The 15,820-nt window shown below is 44.5% G+C and overlaps 4 protein-coding genes across 5 annotated transcripts; 3 read left to right on the plus strand and 1 right to left on the minus strand.

Moving 5' to 3' along the window:
• Positions 1 to 1,009: 1,009 nt before the first annotated feature.
• On the minus strand, positions 1,010 to 5,043 carry LOC125538703 (beta-glucosidase 12). Of its 2 annotated transcripts, XM_048701978.2 has the most exons (13): positions 4,654 to 4,903; positions 4,003 to 4,072; positions 3,646 to 3,704; positions 3,401 to 3,476; positions 3,182 to 3,259; positions 2,975 to 3,062; positions 2,644 to 2,899; positions 2,436 to 2,551; positions 2,126 to 2,343; positions 1,935 to 1,966; positions 1,728 to 1,830; positions 1,532 to 1,640; positions 1,010 to 1,450 (listed from the first exon to the last, which is right to left on the minus strand). In XM_048701978.2, the coding sequence occupies exons 1-13, from the start codon at positions 4,804 to 4,806 to the stop codon at positions 1,282 to 1,284; spliced, it is 1,527 nt and encodes a 508-aa protein (XP_048557935.1). In that variant the 5' UTR covers positions 4,807 to 4,903; the 3' UTR covers positions 1,010 to 1,281. The 2 variants fall into 2 exon arrangements, with proteins under 2 accessions (XP_048557935.1, XP_087400477.1); XM_087544351.1 differs by having other exon boundaries at positions 1,532 to 1,830; positions 4,654 to 5,043.
• Positions 5,044 to 8,351: 3,308 nt separating this feature from the next.
• Positions 8,352 to 9,413, plus strand: LOC147985860 (uncharacterized). Its single transcript, XM_087541764.1, has one exon. The coding sequence runs from the start codon at positions 8,352 to 8,354 to the stop codon at positions 9,411 to 9,413; it is 1,062 nt and encodes a 353-aa protein (XP_087397890.1).
• A 1,030-nt stretch (positions 9,414 to 10,443) lies between these two features.
• LOC147985861 (uncharacterized) lies at positions 10,444 to 11,913 on the plus strand. The gene is made up of 3 exons (XM_087541765.1): positions 10,444 to 10,902; positions 11,140 to 11,144; positions 11,412 to 11,913. Exons 1-3 carry the CDS (start codon positions 10,444 to 10,446, stop codon positions 11,911 to 11,913), a joined length of 966 nt encoding a protein of 321 aa, XP_087397891.1.
• A 282-nt stretch (positions 11,914 to 12,195) lies between these two features.
• Positions 12,196 to 13,542, plus strand: LOC147985862 (uncharacterized). The gene has a single exon (XM_087541767.1). The coding sequence runs from the start codon at positions 12,196 to 12,198 to the stop codon at positions 13,540 to 13,542; it is 1,347 nt and encodes a 448-aa protein (XP_087397893.1).
• Positions 13,543 to 15,820: the final 2,278 nt, after the last annotated feature.

A 15,820-nucleotide genomic window follows, 5' to 3' on the forward strand; every position in this document is an offset into this window, starting at 1 on the left:
GCATGATGAGACGGACGTACCTTCAGTTGGAGTTAGCCTTTTTTTCACTTTCACGTCATCTAGTTGGTACTATAGTTTATAAATAAATGAAGGATATCTGAATAATATTTTGATTGGAATAATTTTTTGTAGTGCCTTTTTATGTCATGTTGTGCCTTATCTATTTGGAATAATAATTGTAGATTTTACAATTTTTATCGTCTCATTTAGCTAGAAACTAGCTCGAGATTGTTACAAGTTGAGCATGAGTCATATTCTATAACTCGACCTTGAGCTTCACTCAATATGAGCTCGCTCCAATTTTAATATGAGTTGAGCTGAGCCAAGTCCAACTCGTTCAAACTCGACTCGTTTGCAGCTCTGCTGAACTAACGAAGAACTCTTCCGAACTAGGCTTTCGCCCTGCGCGGCATAGTGCCTGGTATGCTGAACTAATGGAGAACAGCATAGTGCCTGGTATGCTGAACTAACGAAGAACGGCATAGTGCCTGGTCCCACATCGAATAATATTGGTAAAAAATAATCTCATGCGACTTCTATTTAGCAAAACAGTTTATTCTTCTCGTGGCAGTTTTTTCTTGGTGACAGGGGTGTGCCATGTTAATCGACCAGTGGGCTTCTTTCCCTTCTACCGAACTTGTGGCCCGGTTTATATAAAGCTACGATCAACATACTGACACTCGTATACAACACGCCACCACAAACACACAACCAAGACAAGATACAAAGGAGTCGACGAACAAAAACACCATCCCAGACAACTCAGAGCAAACAACAATTGGACAAATAGAGCATCATTAAGAGTCGACAGAGCTCTCAAACTTGGCTGTGCCACCGCGAAGAGACGAAGGGCACAACACCAAAGCGCCGCCACCGTTCAATTCAAAGGATCGGGGTCTACATCCGGAGCACCACGAAAGACAAAGGGCTACCGCGACGGTGCCTTCAAGAAGAGAACGGCTCCCATGGACTTCTCAATGGAAGTGAGCACATGAGGTTTGAAAAAATGTTAAGAATCCTCCAAAATGTGAAGGGGAGGAAGAACTCCCATAGAAATTTTCAAAGTCAATACTACAATCCAATGGGCCCATAGGAAACATTTCCTATATGATTTCATTCCTATGAAATTCCAACAAAATTCCTTTATTCCAAATGGGCCTCTCACCATACGAAGGAGTATGTTTTAATCTCCACCAATGATTCAATTAAAAGGGGTGCTGAAGTAAACCCCAAATACAATGCATCCATAATTTCTTGCTGGTTTCTAGTTGATTTGTGAAATCATCTCTTGAGGAACCTTTTGAACCATCCGGCGGAGCGCTTGGGGTACCGCTTCCGACCATGGTTGTAGTCCACAAAGTGTAACCCGAAGCGCACCGTGTACCCGCTCGCCCACTCAAAATTGTCTAACAGCGACCAAGCGAAGTACCCCTTCACGTTCGCCCCATCCCTGTAGTAAAGTCAGCACAATGAACTCTCAGTTGATGTCTTGACATAGTTGGATTCTAAAAGTCAAGGTGCTAGCTCTGACCTGATCGCACTCAGCAGGGCATCAAGGTGCATGTGGTGGTACTCTATCCTGGCATCGTCCTTGAGAGCTTCCTCGAGTGGTAGGCTCTTGTTGTTGGCTTCATCGACGCCTATAATATAGAGAGAAGACACATAATTTTTCAGATAAGTTTCAACCTGGTTCCTCACCATTTTCCAGGGGAGGAAAATGTACTTGCCATTTTCAGTGATGTAGACGAGCGGATTGCGGTACTTCTCCTTGAGATAAAGTAGAAGATCATGGAACCCTTTAGGGTAGACGTAGAGCCAAGGTGAAGCAGCCTAAATGCATGTCACTTACTCGGTCAACTGAACCACCAGACAAAGAAAGTGGGGAGAAAACTGACGGAAGATTTGCTTGTTTATGTGGGTAAGTTGCAAGTTACCTGAGGACCTATGGGGACACCATTTCGGACACCTGATATAATTGGGCAATGTTAGCATGTTTTGCTAAAACGGGGTCATTTGCTTAACATTGTTAGGCTGGCAAACAAGAACAGAGACAGATTGATCATTGACTGAGAGTGATCAACTCACCTGTCTTTCTTTCAAGAAAAGAAAAGAAAGATCAACTCACCGGTCAGATTAGCTTGAGCATCCGTAGAGTAGCTGTTCCTCAGGCCATTTGATAGAGGAAGGCTATCCGCGTAGTTTGTAGTATAGTAGTTGATTCCAATGAAGTCGAATGAACCCTTCACCAATTTAGACTGTTTTTTGGTGAACCGCGGCAGACGGTTTCCGACCAATTCTTTCATGCTCCCAGGGTAGTCTCCTCTGGCGAGCGGGTCCAAAAACCTACAGGGGTTTTATTCTTGGTGAGGTCAATCTGCATTCTTTTCTAAACTTCTAAAATGAAATTACACAGGAATCACACGTAGAGAGTTTACCATCCAAGCATGAATTCTATGGCGCGTCTCGTCGCGATGACACTTGATTTTGAACGAGACAAGGGAGTGAACCAGTTTGACACCAAACTTATTCCGATCTTCCCCTTCTGCACGGCCTGCATTTCATCGATGTGCATCATATCAATCAACACGTTCATGGATGAACCGCAACTGCATGATATATATGATGAAGGGCTGGGTCAGTCACCTTATATTTCTGTTTATACAATCTAGCGGCTGCTGCATGAGCGAGTATCTGATGGTGGGCTGCAGTGTAGGGCTCCCTTCCTGAATCTCCGGCGCTGCAGTTTGCCTTCTCCCAGGGCGAACACCGGCCCGGTGCAAATACGCCCCTTTCATAACCTGTGACACAGAAGGACCAGGGCTCGTTGAACGTGATCCAGTGCTTCACCCGATCTCCGAATTCTCTGAAGCAGACTTCAGCATAATCTTTGTAGTCATTTCTGCACCAGTGTCAGTTGGTTATTTTGCAAGTTAATGTATACAGATTTTTAGAAGATAAATAGTGGTTGACTTACATGATATTAGGGCTAAGAAATCCTCCATATTTGTCTTCCAATCCCTGTGGAGAGTCCCAGTGGAAAAGGGTCACAAATGGTTGCACCCCTGCAGGTATATAAAGATTTAAAATCTTAAAAATTGTATGATGAAATAAAGGACCTGATGCCCCATGCAGTTTGATAAATTGGATAACCTAATTAAATACTGACAGTTAGACGGCCTACCTTTGGACAGCAGCTCATCGATCAAGTTATTGTAATACTTGATGCCTTCTCGGTTGACTCCACCTTTCAGAGTTCCATCTGTCATGCATTAAGACATTATATGATCAATGTGAACATAATATATAAATTATATAAATTAGGAAATGGCAAGATAGTGCAGAATATTCTAGTTGAGAACAAAAATGAGAGTGGTAAGTATTGAGTCTGAAAATATCATACCTGGAAGAATTCTTGTCCATGAGATGGAGAACCTGTATGCGTCCATTCCCATATCCTTCATGAGGCGCACATCTTCCTGCGTTTTGGCAAATTAGGATCAGTACTACCTAGTTTCTTCTTGTTGGATTGGAACTGATATTCAAAGATCTTGTCACAGTATGATCTTAATCAACAACTTTGAGCACATGATTTATGACAAATCTTAAAGATCTAATTAAAAAGCAGTACATATAAACTATCCCTACCTTATAAAGATGGTAGGAGTCCACTGCCACATCCCCATTGCTTCTATCGGCGATTTTATCTGCCAAAGTTTTTAACCTTTATGAGAAAAAGGCTACTCTGAACTTCAGTTTGAAATGAAAATTACTTTCCTGGTTATCACACCATTGGTCAATAGAATGGCCTGGTTGTCAACAAAACTAAAAATTTGGACATGGAAATTTGGTAAGACTTTATGAAAATTTCATGCTGTGAAATAAATAAAAATCTAATTTCTGTTGCTCTCACTCCCTAAAAAGGCCTTTGATAATGTTCCTGAGTGCTGAACATTTTTCTATAAAAAGATATAGACGCTGCGTGTAGAAGATGTATATACATGCCTGGGTGCTGGTGAGTGAAGTTGTCCCAGATGCTTGGTCCCCTGCCCCCCTCCATTGCACCACCCTCATACTGCATGCATGTGAATGTCCAATAATGTAGATATCGTTAAATAATTCTAAGAGGAGACCAGATCCAGAACCGAAGATTTCATAATGTAGAGAGACAATTGGCCAATCACTGCTGGGTCCAGATCAAGGATCAACTTGTTAAACGTGTACGTCAAGTTGTATAGTTAGGATTAGATTAAGTTTGTTGTGCGGGTCATTCTTATCTAATCCCAGCACACGTTGTAATCCTAACTACCTGTATCTATTCTGTACCATGTACGTGAATATAAATAGAGAAGAGGCCGGAGGTAATCACCACGGCAAAACAATCTTTCTAACTCAACTCATATATGCTGAACTTGAGTACAGTTAGTTTTCTCCAACTTGTTACTATCATCCATAATTCCAGACCATTTTTTCCTGCTCCGTCCATGCATTTCCAAGAACATACCCTGTTTTAACTTTTGATTGTATTCCTAAGAGTCCGGCCACGCAGCATCAGGTTATGCTACAGCTTTCATGCTAACAAATTGTGCTGAACTAACAAATGAAACCAACGACCTACTCTACCCATGGATCAACGAAGGAACAGCGAGCGGAAACCTGATAGGACGAGGTGGCCGTCCCAAAGAGGAAGCCCTTGGGGAAGCTCCTCCGGCTTATCGGCCGCCGACCATGGGCGCCGCCGTAGGCGCTGGTGGCGACAACAAGAAGGAGAAGCGGGAGGACAGCCGCCGCCACTGCTCTTGCAGCCATATGGAGTAATGACAGAGGCTATGTTGCAGCGTCAAAGGCTTCCCTTGGCACCACCTATATAGGCCGGTATCTAGCAGAAAAACCAATCTGGCCCAATAATTTCTTCTTCTGAGATGAGATGGCAGGGAACCATGTGTAGTGTTTTTTATGTGCTAGAGACCAAGAACACATGCTCGCATGTGTTCATTTTTGGAACTGCTGTCTCTGAGTGGCGATCAGAGTGATGGGGACGACACAGGCTCGGGATGTGTTGATTTTTTGGAATTGCTCGCATGAAGGAAGAGAACTGCTGCAGATCGGTGGGCTGTGCTGCTCGTGTACCATGCGCGCGCGCTCTGACTGACTCTAGCTGCAGCTGGATCGTCAGCACGCGGCTAGCTACCGCATCAGCCAATACACACGGACACGGGCATTTCTCGTGGCTGTACTAGTATAGTGCTTAATCAGATGGCTGGGTCATGGCGTAGCGACTCATAGGAGTCTGCCGAGCGTGCCAAGATGCTGGCTCCAGCTACGTCAGCCTGTTCAAACATACATGCACTATTTAAATTTTGCAAAAACACTAACGCCCACACATGTGGGCGTCTGTCAACTCGCCCACATGTATGGATTCTCGTCCAACCAATTCTGCACGAATTTTGGCGCGTTCTAACAGTTTTTGTGTCCACGTAGGACTAACCTGGTGTGTGGGCATTCATCCGGTCGCCCACACGTCCTTTTTCACCACACGAGGGCTGGTGTGTGGGCGTTTAGCAATTCGCCCCACACACCAGTTTTCACACACGCAGAGAGGGCTGGTGTGTGGGCGTTTATCACTTCGTCCACACCCAAAGCTGGCAGTTGCCATGTATTTCTGTAGGGTACATGGCAACTGCCCTAGCTTTGCTTGTAAGCAGATGTCAACTCTCTTTTAACCGAGTTGTCATGTGTTTTTGCATGGTACATGACAACTACCCTAGCATGCACGTAAGCAGATGGCAACTCTTTCTCTTTACATGGCAACTGCCCTAGCATGCTTGTGAGCACACGGCAACTCTCTCTTTTACCCGAACATGCTTTTTTGCCATGCTTTTTTAGTGCTACACGGCAACTGCCTAGTGTTAGTGGGTGGCAACTCCTAAAATTTTGAAATCATGGCAACTGCAGTAGACCAGACCATACATGGCAACTGCAGTTGAGCAATCATGGCAACTTTAGTTGTCCGACATGGCAACCGAAGTTCAGCGACATGGCAACTACAGTTAAACGAACATGAACGAGGGTCTGGACCATGGCAACTGCGGGACGCACGGTGACTGTCACGTGGGGTGTGCGGGACCACGAGGTACGAGGTCTGACGTACGGGGCGTGTGGACGTGTGAGAAGGATCGGGTGGGGAAAAAAGATGTGTGTGCATTACTTGTTTTGCCCACACGTAGGTGTGTGGGCTATTTTTCTTATACACCACACAAAATATGTGGGCAGACTCCCTAACGCCCACATATGTGACATTTATTGGCGTCTTAAATTTTGTACTCACTCCGATCCCCAAAGAAGGCATAGTTTTGAACTAAAGTTAGTTGAAACTACTTCAAAACTGCAACAGTTGTTATGCATCGGAGGGAGTCAAAGACGATGCTCGGTGCAAATATGGCTATAGTTTATCATATGCCCAGTGCCAATGTCATTTACCCACTCTATTTTTACATCAATGCTCGTAATTTTACGTTCTATAATTTTTTTCTTATTTCAGACGTAAAAAAAGAACGTAAAAATATATATAATCACCGTAAAAAATATTTTATGTTATGTAAAATTACAAATGTAAAAAACATAGTGTAAAATGTACATAAAATGCAATTTTTCTGGTGTTATGACCCATATTTTTTTCTTATGCCAATTTTTTTGCAGTGAATCAATATGAATGTAACTATTTGTATTTCAAATGTAATTTATTTATGAAATGATAGTAAGGTTACCTCGGGTGAAGAATATATATATATATATATATATATATATATATATATATATATCTATATATATAGGGTCGCGCTATTCGTCACCCTGGGTGAGGAATAGTTATTCTTCACCCCCCTCTATTTTACCAACAATGCACCGTAATTTTACGTTCCGTAAGTTTTGTCTTATTTCCGACGTAAAAAGAGACCGTAAGAAAATATATAATCGCCGTAAAAAATATTTTATATTATGTAAAATTACAAACGTAAAAACATAGTCTAAAATACACATAAACTATAAATTTTCTTGTCTTATGATCTATATTTTTATTTTATTATGTCAAATTTTACGTAGTGAATCAATAGAAATATAACTATTTGAATTCTAAACATAATTTAATTATGAAATGATCGTAAGATTACCTCGGGTGAAGAATAACTTGTCACCGCCCGCCCGCTCCGCCCGCTCGCAAGCCACTCGTCACCGACTACCGCACATCACACCTAAGTCTAGTCGTAAAACAACATGACAGAAAGGATAACAAAAATAAAATGGTTACTGCTCAGTACTGGCCTCCTACCATGCCCACTATTAGTAAAACCCAAGGCAAAAGATCGTAACGAGATTAAAAGGTTAACCCTGCACGCACTGCTCTTCGACACCACCAGTCTACTAGTAAAACTACATGTAAAATAGTAACCGCGTTACTACTGGCCTACTTGTAATAGTACGTGCAAAACTGGTAATTGTGTTACTACTATAAAACTCTTGCCAAAAGTACTACTAGATGGTAATTGTGTTACGACTTGGAACGAGCCAATTTTTATTAAGTGCTAGCTACATAGTAATTTATGTAAAGAAAACTAGAGTACATAGTAATTGCTTTACTACCAACTTCTCTATTTTTACTACCTAACTAAACTACTACTACAAGCTATTATATGCTTGCTAGGTAGTAATTGCATTACTACTGGATTACTATCAAACCGCAGCAAAATCTATCTCGTAAGAGTAATAGCGTCAGTTGCTTATGGACACGGCCATGTTCCCCCAGGCTCTCGCATCGCTAGGGCGATTGGCGGTTTCCTAGGGTTGATCGTAGTCTGGATCCGCGATTCTGATTGCCGATCCAATTCTCTCCACCCCCAATCCTGCTAATCCCCCGCCTCATCGGGGCACCCGTGGTCTTCTCCTTCTCGCCGCTGTTCGGGGTGACTCAGGGGCGTTCCTGGCAACGCTACCCACCCTTGGCAGCAATGCGATTGGGGGCTGCCGGCGCTCGCATGGAGGGGGTAAGTGCGGGGCTGGAGCATGATGCCCTTGGGGCTGATTTCTTTGCGCCGGGCGGAGGCTGCAACTCCCCTGTCCGGGCGCTGCCGAGCGATGGGAAGGCGGCGGCGGTTGCTGTTCCATCACCATCGACGGGTGGTTCATGCTCTGCGGATCGCGTGGAAACTATGATGGAGCGTCTGCGTCTCACTGCGGTGGAGGCGCTCCCGGTGGTTCTGGATGACGAGGATGACGCCGATTTGGTGCACCCAGATTGCGCGCTGGTGGGGAAGGTGCTTTCCCCCAACACTCTCCATATTCAGACGATCTCGTCGGCGATGAGGCCGGCGTGGGGCAACCCGAAAGGTTTGCTGTTCCACCCTTCCGGGAACAATGTGTTTGTTGCTGAATTTGGCACCCAGGCAGATAGAGCTCGGGTGATCGAGGGCTCGCCGTGGATGGTGGGCAAACATGCTGTTATTCTCAAAGTGTTTGATCAGAACACCCCACCCCTTCAGGTTCAGTTTGACAGCCTTGCCATCTGGGCTCGGATCATGAATTTGCCACCAAGGTTGATGAAATCAAAGCTGGGAATGGAGTTTGCCAAGACAATTGGCCATGTCTCCAAAGTGGAGGCTGATTCTGATGGCCGGTGCTGGGGAGGCTATATGAGGGTCAGAGTGGAGATTGCGGTACAAGAACCGATTGTTCGGTATGTGACTGTGACCTCGGCCAGGCTCAAATCCACAGATACCTACTCGGTGGTGTACGAGCGTCTTCCTTTTTACTGCTTCTCATGTGGGCGCCTGGGGCACTCTTCAATCTTATGTCCAAGTCCTGGTATCAGAGATGACAATAGGGAGCTCCCTTATGCTGCTAAGAAACTGTGTGTGGCCGATGTCACCTCCAGGAAATCGGGTGGATCACAATCTAGTAGTTCATCAACGTCAGCTGGGGGTGATGGCAGGGCAGGTGGTGCAAGGTTGTCTTCATCGAGCCGTGCCAATCCTAAAGGCCAAGCTAACGTTGCAGAAGTGGATGGTGAGGTTTCCTCCCCTCCTAAGCGAGGGTCCAGGGGCCATGGCCGTGGTCCTTCCTCCCGTGGTCGCGGGAGGGGAAGAGGTTCTGTTGATAAGGAGCTGTTTCTGGAATCAAATGAGAAAATGACAACTACGGGTCAGAAGAGGAAATCTGCCAAAGCACTTCCTTCGTCCTCGACATCTGAGCCGAAGCAGGCGGATGCTAATGTGTTGGCCCTGGTAGTGGCTCCGGTGTCCAACGTGGCTTGTACTTCCGAAGTTCAGGTCACCGATGTGGAATCTAACAAGAAACAACGTGTCTCAATCTCTCGATCGGCGGATCCGGCGGAGGCTGCAGGGCAGCCCCGCCAGACGCAATGAGTATTATTTGCTGGAACTGTCGAGGCTTGGGGTCGGACTCGACAGTTGGCGAGCTTCGCTGGCTTGTGAAGCTTTACCGCCCCTCCCTCCTCTTTCTTTCGGAGACGAAGATGAGGGACTCTCGTGTGAGGAATTTTATGTGGTCTCTGGGGTTTACGGGCTGCTTTGCCGTGGGCAGCAAGGGTCTCAGCGGGGGCTTGTGCTTTTCTGGTCGTCAACTACTACTGTTGATGTGAAAGCGGCCAACAAACGGTGTATTGATGTTTGTGTGAGATTGGAGGATGGTGTACCCTGGCGGGCGTCTTTCATCTATGGGGAACCAAGACGGCAGGACAGGCACCAGTTCTGGGAGCTCCTAAGACGCTTGAAACCGGCCTGGGAGGGCCCATGGATCTGTTGCGGAGATTTCAACGAGGTCCTCTCTCAGGACGAACACTGTGGTCCTAGGGACCATTCTGATTCTCAGATCGCTACTTTTAGAGATTGCTTGATGGATTGTGGGCTTGCAGATTTGGGCTTCTTGGGACCCAAGTTTACATGGTCGAACAAGCAGGATCCCGACAGCCATGTCAAGTGCCGTCTCGATAGGGCAGTGGCGAATGGAGCCTTCTCCGGATTATTTGAAGACTGCAGTGTGGAAAATGTAATCGCTACAACTTCGGATCATTACCCCATCCTGATTAGGCTGGACCGTCCTTCTCTACAGCGGCAGGCCTCTCCAGTTCAGCATGGTTTCAGGTTTGAGGAGATGTGGCTTCGTGCGGCTGATTACAAGGAAACCCTAGAGAATGCCTGGTCTGCTGGTAGGAATGGCAGCTTGTCGTTGCAATCAACATGGGATACTTTGAAGCACGTTGCGGGCTCTCTTTGTTCTTGGAGCAAGGAGGCTTTTGGCTGTATCCGCAAAAATATTGGGAGGTTGGAACGTCGGCTGGCCACCATTAGGGTTGCGCCTCCTTCTCCTTCCCCTCTCTCCGAGGAACGTTCTATTGAGGAGCGGCTGTGTGAGCTGTTCGAAAGGGAGGAGATCATGGAGCGCCAACGCTCTAGGGTTGACTGGCTTAAGGCGGGTGATAGGAACACTGAGTTCTTCCACGCTCGGGCGATGGCAAGAAGGAGGACAAACAGAATTCACTCACTGGCCCGCGAAGATGGTTCAGTGTGCAACACCCAAGGGGAGATCAAGGGAATGGTCCAGGTGTTTTATGACAAGCTCTTCACATCAGAACAGTGCCCTGCTGAGGACGAGGTTATTCAGGCTATCACTAACAAAGTCACTAACGAGATGAATGAGGAGCTGTGCAGGCCATATTCGAATGATGAAATCCGTGCTGCTTTGTTCCAAATGGGGCCCACTAAGGCCCCGGGCCCTAATGGTTTTCCTGCTCTCTTTTACCAAACCCATTGGAATTTCCTTGGCAAGGATATTTGTCAGGCTGTTCGTGGCTTTTTGGAAGGGCGGCCCATTCCTGAAGGCTTCTGTGATTCGGTTATTGTGCTGATTCCGAAGACGACACGACCGAAGCACCCGAAGAATTTCCGTCCTATTAGCCTGTGCAACATGCTCTATAAGATCGCCTCCAAGGTTTTGGCAAATCGACTGAAAGGGATCCTGCCCGTGGTGGTTTCAGATTGTCAGAGTGCTTTCGTTCCTGGGAGATTGATTACTGACAACACCTTGATTGCATATGAGTGCTTGCATACCATCCGACAATAGAGGGTGAAGAAGCCGTTCTTTGCGTTGAAGGTTGACATGATGAAGGCTTACGATCGGGTTGAATGGAGCTACCTCCACCGATGTTTAAGCAAGTTGGGTTTTGCTCCTGCTTGGATTGAGGCAGTGATGAGACGTGTGACCAATGTTCGATACGCGGTCAGGGTAAATGGGGAGCTCACTGATCCTGTGGTTCCATCCCGAGGTATTCGACAAGGGGATCCAATCAGTCCATACCTATTCCTCTTATGCACAGAAGGATTGTCCTGTCTGCTTTTTCAAAGGGAGAGTTGTGGTGCGCTACATGGGATTCGTAATGGTCGTCAAGGCCCACCTATCTCACACCTCCTATTTGCAGACGATAGCATCTTCTTTGCTAAGAGCGATTCTCAGAGTGTGGATTCATTGGAGGCAGTCCTCAGTTTATACTGCGCTGGGTCGGGCCAATTGATCAACAAGGAGAAATCATCGGTTTTCTTTGGGAGGCACTGCCCGGTTAATGTTAAGAACAGAGTTAAATCGCAGTTGGGCATCAACAACGAGGCTTTTCAGGATTCCTACCTTGGTATGCCCACCGAGGTTGGGAGATTGCCGACGTGCACTTTCAAGTTCCTACCTGACAGAGCTTGGCAAAACATTCACGGCTGGTCTGATCGGCCTATGTCTAGAGCAGCAACTGAAACTTTGCTAAAGTCAAAAACACAAGCTATTCCGACCTTCATCGCTAGTTGTTTTCGGCTTCCAGTAGCTACGTGTGAAAAGTTCCGCCAGATTGTGGCTGATTAATGGTGGGGACGAGAAGATGGGAAAAAGAAAATTCAGTGGCGTTCATGGGATTGGCTCGCGACACCTAAGTCCCTTGGGGGCATGGGTTTCCGCGACATGGGGTTGTTCAATCAGGCGATGCTTGGGAAGCAAGGGTGGAGACTTCTTACTGCGCCTCTTTCGCTCTGTGCGCGGGTTTTGAAGGGGAGGTATTTTCCAAATGGTGATTTCTGGAACGCTTCGGCTCCTCGTACAGCCTGAGCGACATGGCGTGCGATTCTGCATGGTCGTGATCTTCTGAAGATGGGGATTCAGTGGGGTATTGGGGATGGAAGGAGTACTCACATTTTGACTGACTATTGGATCCCCTCCATCCCTCCTGCACTTCTCCGGCCTCTTTACCCCATACCTGCTTCAGCCAAAGTCCACTGTTTGCTTGATGAGGAAAGTGGGACTTGGAATGAGGAGTCAGTGAGGGCCTTCTTCTCGGATGATGTGGCCAACAAAATCCTCCAAGTTCCAATCTGCAGCATTGGCGGCTCTGATTTTGCTCGCTGGCCATTTACCAAACTGGGCGAGTACTCTGTTAAGTCTGCCTACAACATGGCGAGGACGTCTGGCTTCCTGACAGCCCGCTGCTGCAATGGTAAGGGCCAACACTCCGAGTGGCATTCAGAGGAGAGATTGTGGAAGGAGTTGTGGAAAGTCAAGGCTCCAAACAAAATGAAGATCGTGCCGTGGCGATTTGCTCACAACTGCTTGCCTTCGGGTGAGCAAATGCTTCGACGCCAGGTTCCGACGCGGACCGACTGTTGTTTCTGCGGCCGGCAGGAGAGTGTTGAACATGCACTGGTGTTCTGTGCACACGCTCGAGCAGTTTGGGATGTTCTCAAAGGGTCCATGGGGATCAAGCTGTCTCGATCTTCCTTTGCGTCGCCGAAGCAGTGGTTGTTTGATTTTCTCTCGCGCGGATCCGAGCGTGATGCTACTATAATGACTGTCATCTTTTGGCATATATGGGAGGCACGCAACTCTGCTAGGAATGAACCTGAAGCTCCTCATCCCCAACGCACGGCTGCAAGGGCGCGTGCTTACTTGGAAATGATCTTCCAGCACCTGTACAAGCCTACCTCTGCAACTAGGCGTGAGACCCCTGCTTCCAGCTCTATGTGGTCTCCGCCGCCGCCAGGTACGCTGTTGGTTTCTTCGGGTGCTGCTGTTTCACGGGAGCTGGGTAAATCTTGCGCTGGTGTGGTGGTTCTGGACCACTCCGGTCAATGCATAGCTGCTGCTTCTGAACTTCTGAATGGTGTTACTGATCCTGAAGTGGCGGAGGCTTGGGCTCTTCGACGGGCGGCGAGGTTGGTTCGAGATGAGAACTACACTGATGTGATCTTTCACTCGGACTGCCTTTCTGTAATGCAAAGGCTGAATTCTTCATCCCGTGACCGCTCCTTTGTGGGATCAATTGTTGCCGATATTAAGATGACAACTGCAGCTCTTTCGTCTGTGACTTTCAAGCATGTTCGTCGGCATCGCAATGTTTTAGCTCATGTATTAGCTAGATCTAGTTTGAACTCTTCGAGTCTATGTATTTTTCATTTTGCTCCGGATTGTATCCGGGAGACTCTTTGTAACTTGTTTGCTTAATCAATAAATGCCTACGTTCTCTAAAAAAAATCTATCTCGTAAGAGTTCAGTTTCATTACTATATTTGCTCTCTTAATTACGTTGTAACTACCGAAGTACCGATGCAATCGGGATGGTTGGCTTAGACAGGTGGCGCTCACGTGTTTGTGGCCGGAGCGTACGCTAATTAGAAGTGCGATATATGGTGGCGCTAAAATGTGCGGGAGCGCACTTCTAATCGTGCGCTCCGGTCGGTAATTGGACCACACAACGCCCCTCATCCCACGTCCCCTACGATTTAGCAAACGAAGGTAAAAGCCAGTACGAAATATAGTAATGGATTAAATTCCTGTTACCGAACCCACACATCTGATCTCCGCCCCGTAGTTGTAACCGTTTATGACAGTAAAACAACAAGCAAATGTAGTAATGCATTGCATGCACCGCACTGTGACCTACTAATTAGCAATAGTAATCAACTAGCACATATGCCCGTGCGTTATAACGGGAGATAAAATAGATGCATTTAAAGTCAGTGACAATTATATGTGCAAGCAAAATTTTATGTGCACACGAAAAAAACGTTTAGCTTTTTGGTTTCGCCGTGTGTGAAAGAATCAATCCGTTATTTTTCCATTCATTAATCGAAGAAATTTAAGAGTTTTGTTACGTCAGCGTACGTCAGGTAAGGCCCATGAGTTATTCAATCTACTTTTCCTTTCAATCCTTTCGATCGAGGGGATTTCTAAATATTCTAGGAGATATGAATATTTTTTTAATCCGGAACAGTTTTTCTAATTATGTACACTTTAAAAAAATACGAAAAAATTATGAAAGGGAACATCTTTTTAAATTCACAAACATTTTATGAAAATACCAACTTTTTTATAATAATATTAACATTATTTGACTTTGTGAACACTTATTAAAAACGGGAACATTTTTAAGATTTTAAAAACGGGAACACTTTGTGAAAATTCATAAGATTTTTAGAAAATGTGTATCTTTTATACAAAGCGTTATTTTTATTGTGCAAATTACACTAAAAAGGAATATTTTCTGAATTTGGAGCATTTTTGAAATGCCATTTTCATTTAATAAATCTCGAACAATTGTTAAAAACGACAATTGTTTTCCAAAAAATGGGGATTTTTTTGCATGTTCCGAATATTTTTTGAAATAGCAACAAAATTTTGGAATTCTTAACATTTTCAAAAAATTGTGTTTCTTAAGTCCAATTTTTTGAGAATTTTTAACTTAAGAAATAAATTCGAAAAGAAAAATAAACTTGGAAGGGAAGAAAGAGATAGGGAAAGGAGAATAAAAATAGAAGTAAAACACAGAAACAAAAAAATGGGCTAGCCACTATTGGTTGTCCTGTGCGAAACTCTGACAAAAAAACATGAACATTATTTCAATTTGTGAACATTTTTTAAAATAGGAACATGTGTTTCATAAGATTTTTATAAATGTGTATCTTTTACACACGAACATCATTTTTGTTGTGAAAATTCAACTAAAGCAACAAAATTTTTAAATTGATGTATTTTTTGAAATGCCATTTACTTTTTAGACATCTCGAACAATTTTGAAAAATATTTTTTTGCAAAAATGGGAAATTTTTTGCATGTTCGAATATTTTACAAAATAGCAACAAAATTGGAATTCTGAACATTTTCAAAAAATTGTTTTTTAATTCTGAACTTTTTTTAAATTTTTTTATTTACGAAATAAATGATAAATAAAAATAAAATTGGAAGGGAAAACGAGATAGGTCAATAATAATAATATAAATTAAACACAGAAACAAAGGAAAATAGGCCAGCCCAATATTGGTTGTCCTGTGTGAAACTGGACTATTTGTCGCCTTGTGCGGGAAATAGTGTTTTTCCAGCTGCAGGGGCGGACAAATAAGTGGGGCTGGTTTTGCTGGGCCAGTGCGCGCGGCCCACGTACGAAAATTTCTTTTTTAGCAAACAAAGGCATAAAAATTTAGATATAGATATAGAGGTATATATATATATATAGAGAGAGAGAGGTCTATATATATATATATATATATATATATATATATATATATATGATGTATAGATATAGATATCTCATATATGGTAATAGAACTAATTTTGTTATGGCTGGTCCACTAATTAGCAATGGTAAACAATATTCTATATATGGTAATATAACTAAATCTATTACGGCTGTTGTGCAACACACCTAGTTTGTACAATTGTAAAATGAAGTGAACACATGGTAATATATTAAAAGTGTGTGAGTTATAGTCAACACTAGGAACTAG

The sequence above is a fragment of the Triticum urartu genome, chromosome 2A (genome assembly GCF_056163025.1).
Source record: "Triticum urartu cultivar PI428250 chromosome 2A, HENAU_Tu73, whole genome shotgun sequence".
NCBI lineage: Eukaryota > Viridiplantae > Streptophyta > Magnoliopsida > Poales > Poaceae > Triticum > Triticum urartu.